Here is a 15,586-nt window from a genome sequence, read left to right as displayed (position 1 = left end):
GCATAACTTACTGCCTAACAGTGCGTATTTAAATGCTGTTTAAATATTGAATGTGGAAAGCATGCGAATTCTGACCCATTTGGCTTTCCATAGAATACACCCTGAGCAGCTCTGACATCACTGTAGTTCAGTGAGAGACTCCGAGAAAGAGAAACTAACTTGATCAACAACATGGACGCCAGAAACCATCGAACTCTTTAAACAACTGAATATTGAGTCGTTCAGAGACCCTTGTGAACACATCTGATACTCACAGGTAAGTGATAGAAATATAAGAGAGATTGTATTGAACAGGTTTCTAATGACAGTGGTCTGGTTTAGTAGGGTTTATGTCAGACTGGAATGAGTTGAACAGAAGCAGGTTTAAGCGTGTCAAATACTCAGATACTTTAGTTGTTTAATGCACTGAAATGATATCAGAATTGTATTAACAGTATGTCATTAGACTGAACAAAGTTTGGTGTTTCTGTCATTTTGTCACGCGACATAAAGACAAACAGGTAAAACAGGAAGTAAATGACCTGCAGACAAACTGAACACAAACCTGCTTCACTGCAGCTGAAAATCACTTTTACATTACACAATAACTTATGATCATATAATATATTTTGTGGAAAGATTCATCTAATTTTGGATAAGGAGATATATACAGTCTTGTTCAAAATAATAGCAGTACAATGTGACTAACCAGAATAATCAAGGTTTTTCGTATATTTTTTTATTGCTACGTGGCAAACAAGTTACCAGTAGGTTCAGTAGATTCTCAGAAAACAAATGAGACCCAGCATTCATGATATGCACGCTCTTAAGGCTGTGCAATTGGGCAATTAGTTGAATTAGTTGAAAGGGGTGTGTTCAAAAAAATAGCAGTGTGACATTCAATCACTGAGGTCATCAATTTTGTGAAGAAACAGGTGTGAATCAAGTGGCCCCTATTTAAGGATGAAGCCAACACTTGTTGAACATGCATTTGAAAGCTGAGGAAAATGGGTCGTTCAAGACATTGTTCAGAAGAACAGCGTACTTTGATTAAAAAGTTGATTAGAGAGGGGAAAACCTATAAAGAGGTGCAAAAAATGATAGGCTGTTCAGCTAAAATGATCTCCAATGCCTTAAAATGGAGAGCAAAACCAGAGAGACGTGGAAGAAAACGGAAGACAACCATCAAAATGGATAGAAGAATAACCAGAATGGCAAAGGCTCAGCCAATGATCACCTCCAGGATGATCAAAGACAGTCTGGAGTTACCTGTAAGTACTGTGACAGTTAGAAGACGTCTGTGTGAAGCTAATCTATTTTCAAGAATCCCCCGCAAAGTCCCTCTGTTAAAAAAAAGGCATGTGCAGAAGAGGTTACAATTTGCCAAAGAACACATCAACTGGCCTAAAGAGAAATGGAGGAACATTTTGTGGACTGATGAGAGTAAAATTGTTCTTTTTGGGTCCAAGGGCCACAGGCAGTTTGTGAGACGACCCCCAAACTCTGAATTCAAGCCACAGTACACAGTGAAGACAGTGAAGCATGGAGGTGCAAGCATCATGATATGGGCATGTTTCTCCTACAATGGTGTTGGGCCTATTTATCGCATACCAGGGATCATGGATCAGTTTGCATATGTTAAAATACTTGAAGAGGTCATGTTGCCCTATGCTGAAGAGGACATGCCCTTGAAATGGTTGTTTCAACAAGACAATGACCCAAAACACACTAGTAAACGGGCAAAGTCTTGGTTCCAAACCAACAAAAATAATGTTATGGAGTGGCCAGCCCAATCTCCAGACCTTAATCCAATTGAGAACTTGTGGGGTGATATCAAAAATGCTGTTTCTGAAGCAAAACCAAGAAATGTGAATGAATTGTGGTATGTTGTTAAAGAATCATGGAGTGGAATAACAGCTGAGAGGTGCCACAAGTTGGTTGACTCCATGCCACACAGATGTCAAGCAGTTTTAAAAAACTGTGGTCATACAACTAAATATTAGTTTAGTGATTCACAGGATTGCTAAATCCCAGAAAAAAAAATGTTTGTACAAAATAGTTTTGAGTTTGTACAGTCAAAGGTAGACACTGCTATTTTTTTGAACACACCCCTTTAAACTAATTGCCCAATTGCACAGCCTTAAGAGCGTGCATATCATGAATGCTGGGTCTTGTTTGTTTTCTGACAATCTACTGAACCTACTGGTAACTTGTTTGCCACGTAGCAATAAAAAATATACTAAAAACCTTGATTATTCTGGTTAGTCACATTGTACTGCTATTATTTTGAACAAGACTGTATGTTTGTTGGGAAATATAAAGCTTGTACTTTGTACTTTCTTTAAACAGCAGGTCATAGTTCAGATTGCTCAGTAAGTTTACGAGTCTCTCACTTTGTTTCAAACGAATGATTGTGTTTCCATCACTATCAGTTCCCACATTTTAACCAGTTAAACTATCATTTTTCTTTAAAAGTCTTTAAGAGGGAAAGAACAATGGCAGAATCTTCACTAACAGCAAGAAAAACCAGGAGACAGAGTATTGAAAGTGTCCCTCCATGTAAGTCAATAACCCAGAAAAACACTTTGAGTTGTCTTTTATAATATTGCACATATACAGTTCAGGAATGTAAAGTAGATCAATTCATTTAATCTTAAAAAGAATAAATCTTATACATATATTAATTTACTTATTAAGTGGTTATGTAATGAGCTTCACATTTAGGTTCTGATCAGCTTGTCTGGGTTCATTTTACAATAATAACCAGCTGACTGTACATGATCTCTTTATATCTGAGTTTCTTCAGCACTCTTTGTCTCTAAACACTCTTTACATTCAACCAGCTTCATGAAGTGCATCATGGGATTCTTCATAAACAGTATTGAAGGAGTTCACACTAATCCTAAATAATGTCTCTTTCCAGCAATGTCATCCTCCATGAGTTCACTGTCTGAGGAGATTCAGTGCTCTGTATGTCTGGATGTGTTCACTGATCCAGTCACGACTCCATGTGGACACAACTTCTGCAAGATCTGTCTGAATAAGTGCTGGGACAACAGCCAGACCTGCAGCTGTCCATACTGTAAAGAAACATTCAAGCAAAGACCTGATCTCAAGATTAATACCACACTCCGAGAGCTCGTAGATCACTGTAAGAAGAAAAGTCCTGAGAAAACAACTGAAGTTCTGTGTGACATCTGTGAGGAAAGAAAGCTGAAAGCGCTGAAGTCGTGTCTGGTGTGTCAGAGCTCTTACTGTGAAACTCACCTGGAGCCTCATTTGAGAGTGACACGTTTGAAGAAACACAAACTGATGGATCCTGTGAGTAATCTGGAGGACTATATATGTCAGAAACACGAGAGACCTCTGGATCTGTTCTGTAGAGATGATCAGACATGTGTGTGTTCAATCTGCTCTGTGAAAGACCACAAGAACCACAACACTGTTCCTATAGAAGAGGAGAGTCAAGAGAAGAAGGTAGACGTTATTATTCTTTTAAAGGACTGATATCATGAGGAATCAGATTTTATTTCATATTGTGAGTTTAATCTGTGTTATGATAAATGTGTCTGTGTTGTTCTCTCTATAGACTGAACTGATGAAGACACAGAAAGACGTGCAGCTGATGATCCAGAACAGAATCAAGAAGATTCAAGAAATCAAACACTCAGCAGAAGTCAGAAAAGTGAGTTTAAAATAATAGAATAAAAGTAGATAGTTAAGTTTGTGGAAAGACTTTTGGGTTTGAAAAGGCCTAGCCAGAATGTTTAAGTAGTTTTAAGAAACTTAAAATTTGAGATCTTTCAGTTTAAAGTAGTTTGAAAGTTTTGAAGGCAATAAAACCTATCAAAAAAAAAAAAATAGATAAATAGACAGATAGACAAATATCTTTATATAAATAATGATTACCAAGTTACTATCATTTCATTAACATGTTTCAAGCATTATTATCATGTCACTAGCATGTCATTAGCATGATTAGCACGTTGTTAGCATGTCACTAGCATGTTTCAAGCATAAGAAAGTGACTAGCATGTCATTAGCAAATTTCCAGCATGATTAGCAAATAACTAGCATGTTTTTAGCATTACTAGCAAGTGACTAGCATGTCATTAACATGATTAGCAAGTGATTAAGGTGTATGTAGTATGTTGTAAACATGTTTAATACGTGACTAGCATGTTATAAGCATGATTAGCAAAGTGACTAACATATTTTTAGTATGATTAGCAAGCGACTAACTTGTCATTAGCATTATTAACAAGTGATAAGCATGTTATAAACATGTTGTTAGCATGATATGCAAGTGGCTAGGATGTTGTTAGCATGTTTAGCAAGGAACTAGCATGCTGCTAGCATGACTAGCATGTTGCTAGCATTATCAGCAAAGTGACTAGCATGTTGTTAGCATGACTAAAAAGTGACTAGCATGTTGTTAGCATGACTAACAAGTGGCTAGCTTGTTGTTAGCATGACTAGCAAGTGACTAGCATGTCATTAGCATGATTAGCAAGTGACTAGAATGTAATTAGCATGATAAGCAAGTGAATAGCATGTTGCTAGCATGACTAGCAAAGTGATTAGCATAATGTTAACATGACTAACAAATGACTAGCATGTAATTTACATGATTAACAAGTGACTAGCATGTATTCTCAGTAGAGAGTTTTTAAGCGTTGCTATGGCAGTAGACAGCTAAAATACACCTTAAGTTTTATTGTATAACATTTTCACCCCCTCAATGAAAGTCTATGGGATTTTAGGTATTTTTGATAGTTTGGTTTATGAAATCCATAAACCATCCATAAGACCAGTCTGAAGCTCTGACCCGAGTTTGCCGGTTTTAGCTTGAAAGCTCTAGGAGGAGATACATTTTAAAATTTAGTCTCAGAAGAGGATTTCAGTAAGATCAACTTACTTTTTCAATAAATAATGAATGTAAATGTTTTAATAAAGAAAATAAAGAGGCAAGAACTGACAGACATAACAATAACAAAATAAACAAACAATCAAATGAATGACAGATGACTATCAGACTAAAATATTCAGCAACAGCCAATAAAACAAGAACTAAAATGTCCAGGGCTTGTTCTGCTCTCGTCCAGGGTGCAGAGTGAAGTTTAATTCTTCATTTGAGGGATTCTGAAAACACATGTAGCCTATGTATGTGAACAAAAATGTATGAGCAATAGTTACACAGATTCTTCTGTTAGCAAACACTGCTAATAATGTGTTGCCTGTCCTGGTTGAGCAGAGAAACACAGAGAGGGAGAAAGCAGTCCGTGTGGAGCTCTTCACTGATCTCATCCGCTCCATTGAGAGACATCAGACTGAACTGCTGGAGATGATGGAGGAGCAGCAGAAAGCAGCAGAGAAACAGGAGCAAGAGCTGATTGAAGAGCTGGAGCAGGAGATCACTGAGCTAAAGATGAGAAACACTGAGCTGGAGCAGCTCTCACACACTGAAGATCACCTCCACCTCCTACAGGTCAGTCAACATGATCTCTCTGATCAATCATAATGCAGGATATGACATGCTGAAGGATTTCTCCTCTCTCCTGCTGTAGATTCACTCATCCCTGTGCAGCTCTAGAAACACCAGGAACTGGCCTGAGATCAGTATGAAGACTCACGAGAGTCTGGAGACTCTGAGGAGAGCTCTGACTCAACTGAAGGACACTATAGATGAGAAACTCACACTAACTGGTACATCAATACACACTGATCAGATAGAAACATGATAGTGTACTCTGTTCTTTAAATATAAGCTTCAGATCTGATTGTTTTCTTGTCATTAGTCTCTACAGAGCTGAAGTGGATGCAGCAGTATGCAGGTACAGTGTGCTGTCTGCACTACACTAGTTTACATTCATACACTCACTGCTTCATTACTGCACTACAATCTGATTAAACACTGGGTTAACTAAAAACATCAGCATCACAGAATATCTGTATTCTCTGTTTTCTCAGTGGATGTGACTCTGGATCCTGATACAGCTCATCCTAATCTCATTCTGTCTGATGATGGAAAACAAGTGAGATGTGGAGACATTAGACAGAAACTCCCAGACAAACCAGAGAGATTTGATCCATGTCCCTGTGTCCTGGGAATGGAGGGATTCTCCTCGGGGAGATTTTATTTTGAGGTGCAGGTGAAGGGAAAGACTAAATGGGATTTAGGAGTGGTCAGAGAATCCATTAACAGGAAGGGAATATTCACACTGAGACCCAGTGATGGATACTGGACTGTGGTTCTGAGGAATGGAGATGAATATAAAGCCGGTGATGATCCTCCTGTCTCTCTGTCTCTGAGAGTGAAGCCGCAACGGGTCGGTGTGTTTGTGGATTATGAGGAGGGTCTGGTCTCCTTTTATGATGTGGAGTCCAGCTCTCATATCTACTCTTTCACTGCTCAGTCTTTCACTGAAAAACTCTATCCATATTTTAGCCCATTCCTTAATGATGAAGGTAAAAACTCAAGCCCACTGATCATCACACCTGTCAGTTATAATAAATGAATTTACACAGTTATCAAATGAAAGATTAAAATAATACATTTATAATAAAAAATCTGGAAACATTATGTGCTGCTATTTTTTTATCATTTGCTTTAGTTTAAATCCAAAAGATTGTATCACATATTTTTAATGTAAATATATAATGCTTGTTCAGTAAATTATTATTTGTTCAACTTTTCATAAATATTCCTGACATTTTTCTCCCTGACAAAGAGAAATTGACAAAACAACAAAACTCTGATAATGTCTGTAGAACTGAGATGGCTGTGATCTTTCTGTTATAAGGAGTGAGACAGCAGAACACAATACACAATAAATATCACATAACATCACAAACGAAGGTCATAAAACATTTATTTCATATTATTATACTCAATATTTTCATATTATTCTATAGCTTTTGTTTACCACATGTAAATCTGAAAATAATTAGGACAAATCCATTGTCAATGTTTACCACGTGTTTAACACTAATTTGGGCTTCTTTTTTTGTTAAGTCGTGTTAAAAAAATCATTGGTTATGGTTTTGGGATTATTTAAAAAAACATTGTTGCTTGTTAGGAAAACCTGAGAATCAACTTCGTTTTTATTTACATTTCTGGTCACTGTTTTTGGAGGTATTTAGAGGACACAAATGTCAGTGTCAAAAAAAAACTTTCATTAAAAATTGGAAGTTTTGAAGCACAGAAATAAGTCCGGCCTCATTTAAAGGACAAACTTTGGCAGTTCATTGTTGAGCTGAAAAAAAAAGTTAAAGTGAAACAGAAATGTTATAGAGGTTTTAGTTCATGACAACATTTTTATACTAGAAATATTTTATAAAACATGTTAAACTTATCTTAAACTGATATCTTCAAAAGCTTTTAGGATTTGTTTAGGTGCAGTACCTAACATTTTCCATTAGATGTCAGCAAAGCTCAAGACTATTTTTTTGTCATATTAATGAATTGATTAATGGTTGTGGAGTAATTAAATGCACAATGTCTATTACAATAACACACACAGTGTATGTAATGTGTGTGTGTACACTCAGACTTCCCTCATTTATCATATAAAGTCCTAAAACTATTCACCTTCAAATGATTTAACATTTCAATAAAACTATTTTTAGTTATTGCAGTATTTAAGTTATACAACAAAATATATGTAAAATCCAACAAAGGCAGATAAAAGCACAATCTGGAGAAAAAAGAATAACTTTTACAATAACCCTTTTTAATAATTTGAGTTCCTCCAGGATCCTCTGGAGCTCTTTGAGTTCTCGTGTAATGAAGGAGTGACTCCAGAAGCTCAGAACTGGAAACAAAGTGCTTCAAACATCCAAAGAGTTCTTACATGAACTGCAAAGACTAGAATGGTTCCTCCAGGAACAATATGATGAGAAAAAGAGCTTCGAGGCACTTAAAATAAATGATGAAGTTCCTCCAGCACTCAAAAGGATTTCTGAGGCACCTTTAGTTTTTAGAGAATTGTTCTTTTCATCTTTTCAGCGAACTATGGTCATTTCCAAGTTAATGATCATTTTTACGTAATAAAAAATCATTCGATTATTAAGTAAAGATCATTTTCCATGAAGATATTTAGTAAATTTCCTACTGTAAATATAACAAAGCTTATTTTTTGATTAGTAATATGCATCGCTAAGAATTCATTTGGACAACTTTAGAGATGATTTTCTCAATATTTAGATTTTTTGCTCCCTTGGATTCCAGATTTTCTTAGAGTTATATCTCAACCTAATATTGTCATATCATAAAAAACCTTACATCAATGGAAAGATGATTTATTCAGCTTTGAGATGATGTAAAGATCTCAATTTGGACTGGTTTTGTGCTCCAGGGTCACTTTTTTTTCAGTCTGAAAAATAGTCCAACAGTGAACTGACTGATGGAATTAAAGTACAGAATCATATTTCACTTCACTGTTCATAATAAAGGCAATCAAAGTTATTTTAACTAAACATTGCAGAAATAGTAGGCTACTTGTTTGCACAGTGTGTATCTGACTCTTAACCAATCAATCTGCAGGTGTGTGCCGGAAGCAGATGAGAGGAACAGTAGTAATATACTGCTAGATTCACTTTCGCCAGAAAGTCATGTATGCTTAAGGCTGAAAATATATGATGCTTTTAATGAATGACCCATAATTTTTTTTTTTTTTTTTTACGATTTAGTTTTAATCCAAATGCGTGTGCTAAGTGAACATCAAAGATCACACAACAGAAGTGCGCGAGCGTTCTCTCTATCTCTTTTTTGTTTCTTTCCCCCTACGTTAATTGTTAAAAACCGAGTGTCGGTATGGTGTCTGTTCCGGTGCAAGGAACGGCCTTCTTCGTGATGGCTGCCGGTGTGTGCCGGAAGCAGGTGTAACGGTTGAAGGTTTGTTGGTGGCGGTAGGACATAAGATTGGGTTTGATAACATCATCTCTGGCTCGCGAATGAACAAAGCGGTCGTAGTATTTTTGAAAGCTGAAGCGTTAGTCAATATTTTGACTGTGGATGGGTTGTGGGTGAAGGAAGCTTTTGTTCCGGTTTCACCGCTGTCTGGCCAGCTACTAAAATAAATCACAATTTCAAATGTCCCGCCGTTTGTTTCAAGCGATGTAATAATAAAAGAAGTTATGCGATATGGGAAAATTGCAAGCCCCATGAGATCGATTCCATTGGGGTGCAAAAATTCGGCGCTAAAGCATGTATTGTCTTTTCGACGTAAATTTTTATGTTCTTAAGCGCCCAAGATCGAACCTTAGAAGTTTCTTTTCGAGTCAAACACGAAGATAATTCGTACATGGTGTACGCGAGCACAGAGAGCTTGAAATGTTACGATTGTGGAGTTGTCGGACATAAACGCGACTCGTGTCCGCATAAAGTGCGCGATGAACATCTGCCTTTAACTAGTGCATCTAGAGCTGAAGAATCAAATGGAGAACTTCAAGCGACTGAAAGGAATAAAGACACTGCGCAGATTGATAGAGTGACGGAGGAGGTGAAGGAACAAGATGAGGTGAGTGGATTTGTTTCTAAAACTGTGAGTGATGACCAGCCTGGATGAAGTTATACTGTTGGAAAGCCTGCTAGTGCTCGTGGTGCTACGGATAAGATGGTGAATGAATGCAGTGTAGAGGATGTGATACAACACTCTCTAGTGACTCAAAATGTTCAGAGGAGGATGTAGGAGATGAAATGGATGGTTTATCTCAGAGCACTGAAGATAGTGAGAGAGAGGAACAGTGGTCTGAGATGGAAAGAGAAAGTGATCTGTACACTGTTGAACAAATTTATAGTTTTCTCGATGAAACAAAAGGGAAAGCAGGAGTAGAAATTGGTGACTTTTTTCTTGATCTTGAGAAAAATGAGTAATTGTACTGAGCTCTCTCAACAGAAAAGGTTTCGGCTTAAGAATCACATCACATCTGCTAGACAAAAAATTAAAACGTTTGGAAAGGAGCAATTAACGAAGAGGAAAGTTAAAGACTCATGATGGGTTTTAATTTTTCTTTATTGCTTTCTTTCCTCTCTCTTTCTGATGGAGATCTTACGAGTAGGATCACTAAATGTGGGATTTGAAAAAACGTGTATTTCTTTCTGAGATTATTAATTTGAAAGAGTTAAATGTTATCTTCTTGCAAGAAACTCCCAGTAACTTAGACAATGAAGTTGAAGGGAGAACACTTTCTTAGTCATGGGAATAATCTAAGTGCAGGGCTGGGAATTTTATTTGCTCCTTCTCTCAATTTCAATATTTTGGGGAAAAATGAATTGGAACCTGGAAGACTCTTGATTGTTAGAGCTGAAATACATAATATGAATTTTACTTTTGTGAACATTTATGCTCCAAATTTAGTCATTGAGAGAATAAGGCTCTTTTCTAAGTTAGAACAGTTTTTAAGACGACAACATGATGGAGATTTTGTTGTTTTCGGTGGAGACTGGAACTGCACTTTAGATTTCGTTTTCGATAGGAATGGGGAAGAACCACATCAAGTGTCAGACACTTGTCTTGCTAGATTGGTAAATAATTTTCACTTATCAGATGTATGGAGAGAAAACAATCCTTTAGTTAAACAGTACTCTTGGGTGAGTTTTAGTAATGACACACTTTCTGCTCGTTTAGACAGGTTTTATCTATCTCATAATATGAGGAACAGGAGCCTGAATTCAACGATTACTCCTGTCTCTTCTTCAGAACACAAACTAATCACAGGTGAATGTAGTCTCATAACAAAAACCTATAAGAGTTCTTATTGGCATTTTAATGTTAAATTGTTGGAAGACACATTCTTTTGTGAAAATTTTCAGAATTGTTGGGAAGTTTGGAAGACTGAGAAAGGAAGATATGATAATATTATTCAGTGGTGGGAGATTGGGGAAGTGTTTATTAAGGAGTATTGCCAACAATATTCTTCTCACTCTACCCTGTTTTTGAAGAAAACATTAGAGAGTTTGGAGAAAGAATTTAAGATTATTGAAGGGAATATGATTGTAAACACTTCTCCTCATTTGAACGATATGTGGACTTAAAAGAAAAACTGTTTGAATTGAATCCTTGATGAAAAAGTCGAAGGAGAACTTATAAAAAATAGTTTTTTAACAAAAAGAGACATAGATGCTCCTACATCCTCCTTTTTTTATTTAGAACGGAAGACTAAACATGGAAAAAAGATGTTGTTTTTAAAAGATAAGGATGGACACCTTGTTTCAGACACGGAAAGGATGCGTAGGCACTAGGCATGCAGTGGATTTTTATACTGAATTATATTCTGCTGAGTCCTTAAATGAACAATGTAGACATCAACTTTTACAAGATCTTCCTGAGCTATCTATAGAGAAAAAACATCTTTTGGAAGCACAACTTACTTTTAATGAACTGACCTCAGCAGTAATGGATCTCTCATCAGGACGGGCACCAGGGATTGATGGACTTCCTGCCGAATTTTATCAATGTTTTTGGACTATTATTGGTCCTGATTTTTTTGAAGTTGCTCAGAAATGTATAAGTGAAGGATGTTTAACAAGAAGTTGTCAGCGTGCTATTTTAACATTGCTTCCAAAGAAGGGAGATTTGACGCTACTAAAAAATTGGAGACCTGTAGCTATCCTATGTTCAGAATATAAAATTCTCTCTAAGTGTGTTGCTAAAAGGTTAAATGATGTACTGCATGAAATGATTCACAAGGATCAGTCATATTGTGTAAGGGGCAGATCTATTGCAGATCATTTACATTTGATGCGGGATCTGTATGACTATGCTTTTTACAACAATGTTGATGTTGGGTTTTTGTCAATGGACCAAGAAAAAGCCTTTGACAGAGTTGATCATATTTTTCTTTTTGAGACTCTGAAGGCTTTTGGATTTGGAGAAAAAATTATTTCATGTATAAAATTGCTTTATAATGAGGCAACTTGATAAAAATCGGTGGCGGTCTCAGTGTCCCCATAAAGGTTCAGAGGGGTATTAGACAAGGTTGCCCTATCTCAGGGCAGCTTTATAGCATTGCTTTTGAACCGTTACTCTGTAAATTAAGAAGAGAATTAAAGGGACTGCAAATCAGAGAAATAGATTTTTCCCAGTGTATTAAAATGTCTGCATATGCGGATGATCTTACAGTCTTAATAAGAGGCAATCAAGATGTTGATGTTGTCAAAATCGTTTAAAAACATATGAAAAAGCATCCTCTGCAAAAGTCAATTGGGGCAAAAGTGTGGCAGTATGGTGTGGACAATAATGGTCCCATCCTTCCTGGAGAGCTGAAATGGGGAAGAGAAGGTTTTTAATATTTAGGGGTGTTTTTAGGATCTGAAGATTATAGAAAACAGAATTGGGAGGGACTAGTGGAGAAAACATGTGCTCGATTGTCTCGATGGAAATGGTTGCTCCTTCAGTTATCCTATAGGGGTAGAGTTTTGGTCTGTAATAATCTCATTGCTGCTACTTTATGGCATAAAATGATGATTTTAGAACCTCCAGAAGAAGAACTGATAATGGACATTCAGAAAAAACGAGTTGATTTTTTTTGGTCTGGGTATCACTAGCTAAAAGCACCAGTACTTTATCTCCCCAGGACGGAGGGAGGTCAAGGACTCATTGACATCAGATCTAGAATCAAAGCTTTCAGACTTCAGACAGCACAAAGACTCTTGTATGGTGAAGAAGTGAGCTGGCGTGTGGTAGCCCATGGCCTCCTGAGAAGAGCAGGTAAAATGGGTTCTGATCATCAACTGTTCTTAATGGACATCAATAAGCTGGATTTAACTGGTTTGTCTTCATTCTACAAGTCAATGTTGAGAGGGTGGACTCTTTTAAACGTTTGCAGAGATCTAAACGGTGAACAGAGTCAGTGGTTATTGGAAGAACCCTTGATCTTTAACCCAAAAATCAATGTGGATGTTCTAAAATCAACGTCTGTAAGGAATGCTTTATGGTCTGCAAATATTGTAAAAATTAGAGACTTAATGACTGATGATGGATGGATCTCGGCAGATACTCTGGCTACCAAGCTTGGAATAAGATCAGTCCGAGTTGTGCAAAGGCTGTTGAACCATCTCTATGAGAGCATGCCGGTGGACTACAGAGACTCTTTATTTTTACACAAAGAAGAAAATGCTGGCTCTTCTTTCCCAGAACTGGATATTACAGCTGTGACTGGTTTGTGGCAAGAAAGTGAAGGTGGTATTCTATCCTTTAAGACACCTCAACTTGGACGTTTCAGAGACATTGGGAAAAACGCTACTTATATTTGTTATGCGTAAAAGTTCTACATTGTTGTGCACCTGAGACTGTAAAAGAGACTAAATGGACAGATTTTTTTGGATAAGACTCTTCCCCGAAAGGTAGCTGGAGGACCATGTACAAGCCCCCCATTGAAGAAAGGTCTGGAGACCTGCAGTGGCATGTTGTACATGGTATTATAGATACATGGTATATTATAAACAGACACGGAGCACATTTTGATCCTCTAGCGGGGATAGGGTGTCCTTTCTGTGAACAGCAGGAGACAGTTTTTCATTTGTTTGCTGACTGAAGCAGGTTATTGCCTCTCTTTCAAATTCCTGGAGGTGGTGTCAGACATTAGGAGAAGTTTTCACATTTGAGTTTTATATCTATGGACCTAAATACAAACGTAGCAAGAGGGAGATTTATCATTTTCTCAATTTTATTTTCGGACAAGCAAAGTTAGCTGTTTGGCTGTCTCGGGAAAGTAAAATAGTTGGTGTGGGACAAACTGATGTGGTACTGATTTATGAGGGTTTGATGAAGTCAAGGTTAAGAATAGAATCTGAATATTATCGACTGAATGAGAATATTGAAGATTTTAAGTTTAAGTGGGCTATAAATAACTGTATTTGTGATGTTGACTGCAATGGCAATTTACAAATTCATGTATAATTATATATGATGATAATGGTTGTAAAAAGGGTTATGATATTTGTTTTTCTTTGTTGGTTAAATAATTGATTGAAGATTGTTTTAAAATTTGTGTAATAAAAGCTGTTCAAAGGTCTCTCTCTCTCTCTCTCTCTCTCTCTCTCTCTCTCTCTCTCTCTCTCTCTCTCTCTCTCTCTCTCTCTCTCTCTCTCTCTCTCTCTTCCTCCCTCCCTACCGTTTTGTGCACGGTTTTATTTACTTGTTTTTGACACACCTGACCGAGCTACAATCTTTCCAGTGATTAACTGTATATTCACTCGTGCTTTATCAGCTCGCGCACCTCAGCTGTACATTGTCCTTGTACCTTCGTATAATTAGTTTTTTTAATTTAATATTAAAATCTGAAAAATGAAAAACAGTAACGCCCCTCTCCGCTGATTGGTCAACCGAACATTACAACATAATAATAGTCCTAAAAACATAATGAGAGTCCTACCTTCTACGGATTCTTAACGTGTTTATTTCTTTACATTTTCTCTTTCTCTTCATTGAACAGCCAGGCCCGGGTTTCCCAAAAGCTTCGTAAGCCTAAGAAGTTCGTAAAAACGATCGTACGACTGATCTTAATATTACGGTCTTTTTCCCAAAAGCTTCTTAACTTAAGTAGCACTTGAAAATCATCGTAGATCTACGAGTGCTCTGGAGTAATCTTGAAGCCCTAAGTGCATCGAAGACAGATTTCTGTGATCACAGGACAATCTGCAGATTACACCTTTGACTTGATTCAAGTGAAATACCGGCTAATAACCTTATTTTTAAAAAACAATATTATTTGCCTAATAATAATTGAATAATAATAATAAAGTATATAGTTTTCCTTACTCAAAAAAAGCAAAAAATAGAGATCTTACGCTAACAGTTTACAGCTTGCATCAGATTTTGTCCAAATGTAAGCTAGGCCTAGCTACTTAAAAAAAAAAAAAAATCTATCAACACTTTCTATCAAGTATTTTAAGACATTCAGCATCAAATGTTTCCATGTTCCCGATGTATCTGGATGCTAAAATGTTATTTAATATAAAGAATATAGAATAATAGTAAATAATAAGTAAGGCTGTATATGCGTCCGACAGTTGGACTCCAAATTTCATTCAATAATTATTTTGAGGTTAATAGCAAATGAAAACTGTTCAGCTTCTGGGAAATTTGTGAAGCTTCGCTAGGCTAATTTTAGTTATTTTAGAAAAGAACAAGAATTACAAATATAAGAAGCTATAGCAATATTAAAGACAAACCAAAACTGATTAATTTAGACTAAAACGAAACTGAAACCAACGTTGGGTTTCTCATTCGACACCAAATCAAAGTTTCCGTATTCCCGATGTATTTGAATAACAAATGATTATTAAAAGAAAAATAGCCTAATATTTGTAAACCTTTTGTGTCTGCATTAGGCCTATGTCTATTTTCTCTAAAAAACTTATATAGGGACTACTACAAATTTCTCTCTCTCTCTAGGCTATATATATATATATAAACCATGCAGGAAAACCTTTTAAAATATTTTATACATATTTTAAATGCAGAAAATAGTTAGAAATGTAAATATATATATATATATATATATATATATATATATATATATATATATATATATATATATATATATATATATATATATATATATATACATACATACATACATACATACATATTAGGCTTTA

General features: G+C 36.3%; 1 protein-coding gene and 1 long non-coding RNA gene across 18 annotated transcripts in view; one reads left to right on the top strand and one right to left on the bottom strand.

Annotated features, from left to right (window-relative positions):
• Positions 1-15,586, top strand: part of LOC128021971 (E3 ubiquitin-protein ligase TRIM39) — a 362,874-nt gene that overhangs the window by 230,748 nt on the left and 116,540 nt on the right. For 2 of the 15 annotated variants that reach the window (XM_052609110.1, XM_052609111.1), the window contains one exon: positions 2,455-2,538. In XM_052609110.1, coding sequence (XP_052465070.1) covers positions 2,475-2,538 — 64 coding nt within the window. In that variant the 5' untranslated portion in view covers positions 2,455-2,474. Of the gene's footprint in view, positions 1-138; positions 257-2,328; positions 2,352-2,454; positions 2,539-2,902; positions 3,457-3,568; positions 3,665-5,233; positions 5,468-5,546; positions 5,686-5,777; positions 5,814-5,949; positions 6,563-15,586 lie in introns of those variants that run through there. The other 13 variants (XM_052609117.1, XM_052609130.1, XM_052609116.1 and 10 more) reach the window with 13 other exon arrangements.
• The window catches only part of LOC128021997 (uncharacterized), a 336,783-nt gene that overhangs the window by 229,618 nt on the left and 91,579 nt on the right, over positions 1-15,586 (bottom strand). Inside the window, exon 2 of one of the 3 annotated variants that reach the window (XR_008185832.1) lies at positions 3,086-3,343. The exons of the other annotated variants lie outside the window; for them this stretch is intronic. This is a non-coding gene — a long non-coding RNA (uncharacterized LOC128021997). The remainder of the gene's footprint in view (positions 1-3,085; positions 3,344-15,586) is intronic. 3 annotated transcript variants of the gene reach the window in all.

Source organism: Carassius gibelio, chromosome A11 (genome assembly GCF_023724105.1).
Source record: "Carassius gibelio isolate Cgi1373 ecotype wild population from Czech Republic chromosome A11, carGib1.2-hapl.c, whole genome shotgun sequence".
In the NCBI taxonomy this organism is placed as follows: Eukaryota; Metazoa; Chordata; class Actinopteri; order Cypriniformes; family Cyprinidae; genus Carassius; species Carassius gibelio.
This window is presented reverse-complemented; position numbering and strand designations above follow the sequence as displayed.